The sequence below is a fragment of the Falco punctatus genome (assembly GCF_963210335.1).
Source record: "Falco punctatus genome assembly, chromosome: 4".
Lineage (NCBI taxonomy): Eukaryota > Metazoa > Chordata > Aves > Falconiformes > Falconidae > Falco > Falco punctatus.
This window is the reverse complement of record NC_137583.1, coordinates 44,019,312-44,026,052: the sequence shown is the minus strand read 5'-3', so window position 1 is coordinate 44,026,052 and position 6,741 is coordinate 44,019,312. Positions and strand designations below refer to the sequence as shown.

Genomic DNA, 6,741 nt, shown 5'->3' with positions numbered 1-6,741 from the left:
GGGAAGGACTCTCTAGTGCAGGTATAAATGCCAGAACTCATAAAATATATTGCGTGAGGATTGTTAATGGGTTGTCCAATTTATTTTTAATTGCCTAATCAGCATGTGTTGTATCTAACTCCAGCATCGTGTTCCTATACTTCAGAGCAGAAATATCAGATGCGGTCATGGAAGTAGGAGTTAGGAGATGCATCACACGAAAAAAGTAATAGGAATAATCCCATCAATCTCTCAATGTACCTCAATTAAAAGATATTGGGGGAGGGGGGGGAGAAAAAAATTACTGTGCTAAATAGCTATAGGCAATTAACCCCTTAAGGTAATTATTAATTCTTATATGTTCCATATAAATCCCTATTTGCAGAATAAAATTTAATCTGTGTGTTTATCTCTGTGAGGTAAATGACAGCTTGTTCTTTGTAGAACCTACAGTTTCCTTGTACAAATACGTAATTTTTAATTCTTAGATGGTGTTGCAGATTTTTTGGTTTGTTATATATATTCTACTGGGAAGACTTTAAAAACAGTAAGAAAGTCAACTTCTCTATTATACTTGCTTTGTGTCTTTACTGAACGGCTGACTGCACTCTGAGTCCACTCTGGTCAAATCCTCGAATTCCCCTAAGTGTTCTCTGCCCCAAGAAAAGAGGGAATGCTGGATATAAGAATTATTGTTGCTGATTTTGGAGTATCTTTACAAATTTGGAGTATCTTTACAGAAAAAATAGGGTTCTTTCACGTGCCTTTTTTTAAGGCAAATACTACCTTGTCAGGCACTTAGTGCTACTAATCTTAAATGTCACTTGTGGTGTGTTTAACTTTTAATATTATGTGTGATGTCTTTGTAACCTCTGCCCTCCCCCCAACCTACAGAGTATATTTCCTCATATATGGGGGCTCAACAGAAGAACAGCGCTATCTCACAGCTCTGAGGAAAGAAAAGGAGGCCTTCGAAAAACTTATCCGGTAACAAAATTAGTTCACTACCTTTATTTAAGCATATAAAGGAATTACATTAAACGATAATAGAGTGAATATCTTAACTGTGTGAAGGCTTTAAATAAACATTTAATTCAGTTGCTTTTCAGATGTTAAGAAAACTTTTCCATTAAGAATCAGCGAAAAGTCAAAACCTTCCTTTTCAAAGCACCTAATATTTTATTTATTAGTTTTAGGATTTTTAAAAGTAATAGATTTCAAACTTTAAACAGCACCACTTCTATTTTTCCCTAACTATTTATGAAATCCATTTTGTAAATGTGTTGCCTGCAGGTGACATTTCCTGTAAGATGTTTCTAAGGCTTTTATGACTTAAGTTGGTTTGGGGAACAAAACAATTGGTTTTTTATACTGTGTAAGACAGTGTGTTTACTGGCAATGTCTTTTCACCAGGTTATACTGCTGTTACTGGTCTTCAGTTCCTTTGTTTCATGTGCCCTGAAAAGTTCTAAAGATAAATCAGATGCTAAAAAGTGCTAACAATTGAAAATAAAAACAAGCATTTAGCCCAACGATCTGGAGAATCTAGTAAATTGCATTTCTGATCAGGTTTGCAATTAGTATTAAACAATATATAATTTTACATCTGGATGAAGGGTATTAAAGTATTTTGATCTATTTTTCTCTTATAATTGCAGTTTTAGTGTGTGTTTCTTTGTGATTCCTTAGAGAGAGGGCCAGCATGGTTATTCCTGAAGAAAGAGAAGGAAGAGATGAAACGAACTTAGACCTAGTAAGAGATGCTAAATCTGCCTCTGTTTCAACTGACACACGCAAAGCAGGTGAGCAGTTCCTGAGGTTAGGCTTGCAGCTCTAAGCTTTGAAAAAAACCATATAACTATTGCATTTAAATCCCGTTCAAAGCCTGTGTGTCACAGACGTATTGCACATTGACTGACAGTACAGAAACATCTCCTTTACTCCATCTACCTCTCACTGTGCAGTGACAATGAATTGTTTTCTTTGAAAAGAAAATACAGATTAATTAAGTATTTTACCATTAAGACAGATACCATTTGGATTGTTTCTAGGCAGCTTCTTGGTAATATGAGACAGTCTAGTATTGTTTGTAAGGAGGCAGAGAGAAATTAAAACATTAAAACTGAAGTCTGCAAATAGTCAAAGGCAGTGTTGTCCTCGAGCTAGTAAATGTTGGGGACTTCTTTTGATCTTGGCAAAACAGATTGCCTGGGCAAACAACTGCACATTCTGGACTTTTTGTCTACTTTCCAATAAAGTGTCTTTTTTCTTTTAATGCGGTTCTAACCTTCTGATTTTTGTTCCTTTCCTCTGACACATACGCTTTGTCTTCATCTTTACAGCTCTGCCCCTGTTTTTCTTTGCTGTCATTTTTGCAATCCAGTTCTCTTTTACCGTATGTTCTCTAATCTTTGCTATTACATCTTTTGTGGCCTTGATGCTGCAGTCTCTTCATGTGTCCTTCTACAGATCTATAGAGGCCAAAGTGTAACTCCTACAATAAAATGCTGCATTTCTGTGGGGAACAGCTGGAAATAAAAAGGATCAGCTTCATTATCTGGTTTTGCAGGCAACTTCTTAAAAGATTTTCCTGATGCGTTCAAGTAATTTTCATCTACACAAAGCTTATAGCAGGTAGCCTGGTAGTTCTATTAAACTACAGACCATACTCCATAAACTACAGTATATAATTTGGCAACTGATTTTTCTCTGTAACAGTGAAAAATTAAATAAAGTCTGGATTTATTATACTGCTGAATTTTAGGTATAATTTGAGATGTGAAGTCCATCCGTTACAGAAGCATTGGCAGCACACAGGAAAACTATGCAACCAGAGTCAGAGGTCATAAGTATTAGGTTAACTGTATTTATTTTGCTCTTTAGGTGGACAGGAACAGAGGAGTGTTCAGCAAACTATAATAGTGGATATGCGAGAATTTCGTAGCGAGCTTCCGTCACTGATTCATCGTCGTGGTATTGACATTGAACCTGTTACTTTGGAAGTTGGAGATTATATTTTAACTCCTGATACCTGTGTAGAGCGGAAAAGTATCAGTGATCTGATTGGTTCCTTAAATAATGGAAGGCTGTACGCACAATGCGTTTCTATGTCCCGTTGCTATAAGCGACCAATTCTCCTGATTGAATTTGATCCGAACAAACCTTTCTCCTTGATTCCACGAGGCTCTCTACATCAGGAAATTTCCAGTAATGATATTACTTCTAAACTAACCCTTCTTACGCTCCATTTTCCAAAGTTACGTATCCTGTGGTGTCCCTCTCCCCATGCTACGGCTGAGCTGTTTGAAGAGTTAAAACAAAACCATCCCCAACCAGATGCAGAAACGGCAATGGCTGTCACGGCAGATTCTGAAACTCTTCCCGAGTCAGACAAATATAACCCTGGTCCTCAGGACTTTCTATTAAAAATGCCAGGTATTAATGCAAAAAACTGCCGTGCTTTAATGAACCATGTTAAAAGCATCGCAGAGCTAGTGACACTGTCAAAGGATGAACTCTCCAGAATTTTGGGTAATGTGGCCAATGCCACACAACTCTTTGACTTTATCCACCTGACCTACAGAGAGGCAGTATCTAAAGGAAAAAGCAAAAGATGACTAATGAGATTTTGACATAGGGCATAGAGAAGCTTTTCTTGCACAGTACTTTGGCGAAGTACATGAAATATTTTTAATAAATGCCCACTAAGATAACCAGCTGTTTTTTTCCTAATCCTGTTCCATCAGTTTTAACATTTGAATTAATTATTACTGAAGGCAAGTTTCATGAGGAATCAAAAATGTTTTTAATGGAGAAATGCAAATTATTTTTATTCTTTACTGAATCAAGTTCATAAGAATTAAGTGCTAAGACTACTTGGTAAAGGTGTTTTCTTTTGGAAATTATGATGTCTTGTTAAAAAGCTAGAAATGTACTGTGTGTCACCTGCTTCATGATGTATATTACTTTGCTGTTTTTAAACGTCTTGCTCTCTAGACACTGCCAATTTTCAATTGACAGTGATGGAGCTATCTGAATCGCATTGCGGTCTTTTGTCAGAAGTTTGTTTAGGAGACTTGGACTCAGTCATGAATTTAGATCATCACCATAAGCCTTGACACAGTAAACTACAATTGTATGGTATGGTCTACATGATATTTGCTTACTTTAAGTTATACTTTGTTTTTTGACATTCCAGTATCAGTACAGCTCTGTCTTGCTAGATTTTGCAAAGTGCATTCCTCTGATCTAGATCAGATGGAGATTCTGTGGTGGCACAATACAACATAAATCTCAGTGTGCCTTACTTGTACTTTTAAGAGGCTTTTATTTTTTTAATCAGTTTTGATAGCTCTTTCCCCTCACACACTTCAAAGTAGAAAATCTAGCTATATACCAGAGCATATTCCCTCTCATACAATGCAACAGTTTTCGAAGTAAGGTTTTCCAAAAGTGTTGACAGTGTTTCCGATATAGTCTTCTGTGTCCTATTGCACTTGCATTTTAATGTCTTAAATGGCGCATCTGTCAGTAAATTCAGTAAAGCTATTGTCACCTGGGAGATAAAGTTATTAGCATTCTGTGAGCATAAAACAGGGAAAAGTCATTCTTCTTTTGATTGTTTGTGTATGTGTATATTGTTAAAAATGTGTATTCTGCACTGAACTTTGATGTGACAACTATGTAACAAAAGTGCCATTGCCAAAAGGGATGGTCCTGTGTCATTACGTACCGATATGTTTACATTAGCTATTTAAAAAGTTTTTTATCTGTAATGACTTGCACATATGTATTGATACAGTTCTAGTGCTAACAACAGATCAATATAATCTCCATTGTTAAAGGAGAAAATGCGGATTTTTCTGTATTCAGGTTCAGTAAAAACCGTACTGTGCACTTTCAGATTTAATATTTACTGTGTGTTTTAAGGGTGAATTATGAATTTGTTAACTTATAGTCTGCAACTGAGCTGTGACAGATTTCCAAAGTGGACATTTTTCTGCAGATGCAAATTTCAGTATTAAATACATCCATAATTTGTTAATTATATTTTTTCTCATTTGGCTGTATTGGTATCAGAAAGTGTGTGGTTTATAATCCAGATCTTAGGGTTCCTGTTGCCCTATATTCTAATTTATTTCATTTAATATAAAAAGTCTTTCTATGAGATTTTTGCTTATTCAAAGCAGTAAGGTCAGAAATGGTCAGGGTTGAGAATGCCTATAAAGGGGTGGTAAGAGAACAGAAAATCAGAGTAAGAACATAACTGTCCTGAATGCATGGCCTGTAGAGCCTGATTCAAAAAATTGATGAACAACTTTTGAAGACTTACTGTTTGCGCATTTGCATCATTAAGATGTTACATGAACTCTGGATTTGGGTTTTTTTTTCAGATACACTGCATCTCAGCTTTGTCAGTGGTATTTTTTTTTTTTTTTTGCTTAATTTGTATAAGGTGAAAATGAAGGGTATATTATGAGGTTATTAAGTTGTAGCTTTGTGTTGTGTGCTAGATCACAGTCACAGAAAGCAATTAAATAATATCTGCTAACTATTTAGATTGTCTTTTGTTTATATATGTGGAATTTCTGCAAGACACTTCTTTTCGCTTCAGGTTTTTTGCAGTGCAAGATTTGGCTTTTTCTTTGAAACAACCACAAGTAATATTGTTGTACCTTATTATTGCTTATTTGTGATCTGGCATTTTACTGTTACAAGTTAGTGGTGTGTCTTTCCGAGACAGTAGGTACAAACTGTGAACAAAAGTGGGAGAGGTCTTGTTTCCTGAAACCACTTAACTGTGAAATAACCAAGCTAAAGAGTTACGTGGATGCTACAAAATGTTTGGGTGAATGATGAAAATCGTTAGTATGCATTCCCTGGCCTTGTGGTATTCATCAACAGTACTGAAATTCTGTATATCTTGTTATTGCTTGATATTTTAAGTTTGTGCTTTATTACAAACGAAAAAACAAGATCATGCCTGCAGAGTGTCTCAGGTTCTTTCAAACATGCAAACCAAGACTACATGTTTCAAGGTCACTGAATGTGTGAAACCAGTGGGGTTTTATATGCTATTGGGAAGTCAGTGAGTTGTTTCTGCAGTTTCTCCTAGGCTTTTATTGCATAAAGTTTCTTCTAGGATAACAATAAAACCAAAATCTCTTAGGAGCAAATACAGCTTATGTTAGCAAATAAATTTTGCACAGGATAGATTGTTGTAGTTATCTGGATACTATTACTGCTAGCAGTGATGTCTAGCTGCAGTTGCAAAGGAGTCATTTTGCTTGCCGTGTTGTCTATGTGCAGTCCCTAACCAAAACAAGCTTTACCTTCAAAATTACTTTTTCTGCATGAACACACAAAACAGGGCTTTTCTAGTGCCAGCTATATAGATCATTTCCAGATTTGTGCTTGCAAAATTTAGATGTAAACCAGTTGACCAGAAATCCACACTGCTTATAAAATATGCTGCTATACTGTTAAAAAAAAAAAAAAAGGCTCTTAAAAAGTACAAGTTTACATGTGAAGGTTGTTGTATTGTGAGGCCTTCTCATTTGCAGAGTGACAGTATAAGCACAAATAACTTCATTTTTAAAAATAAAAACCATTTGTGTCTAAAGCTTTCTTTAGTCATCTAGAATTCCAATTATGTGACTGTATAGCAAACATTTGCCAAAACCTAGTTATTAAATAAATACATTATTTATGGTGCCAAACAGCATAAAGAAATGTAACTGAGGGTTGTTAAAGAAACTTGTC

At 35.5% G+C, this 6,741-nt stretch overlaps 1 protein-coding gene across 1 annotated transcript in view; it reads left to right on the top strand.

Moving 5' to 3' along the window:
* ERCC4 (ERCC excision repair 4, endonuclease catalytic subunit) overlaps window positions 1–6,490 on the top strand; it is a 16,255-nt gene extending 9,765 nt beyond the window's left edge. The window contains exons 8-10 of the mRNA XM_080387020.1: window positions 815–966; window positions 1,669–1,781; window positions 2,863–6,490. Coding sequence (XP_080243146.1) covers window positions 815–966; window positions 1,669–1,781; window positions 2,863–3,596 — 999 coding nt within the window. The 3' untranslated portion in view covers window positions 3,597–6,490. The remainder of the gene's footprint in view (window positions 1–814; window positions 967–1,668; window positions 1,782–2,862) is intronic.
* The last annotated feature ends 251 nt before the right edge of the window (window positions 6,491–6,741 follow it).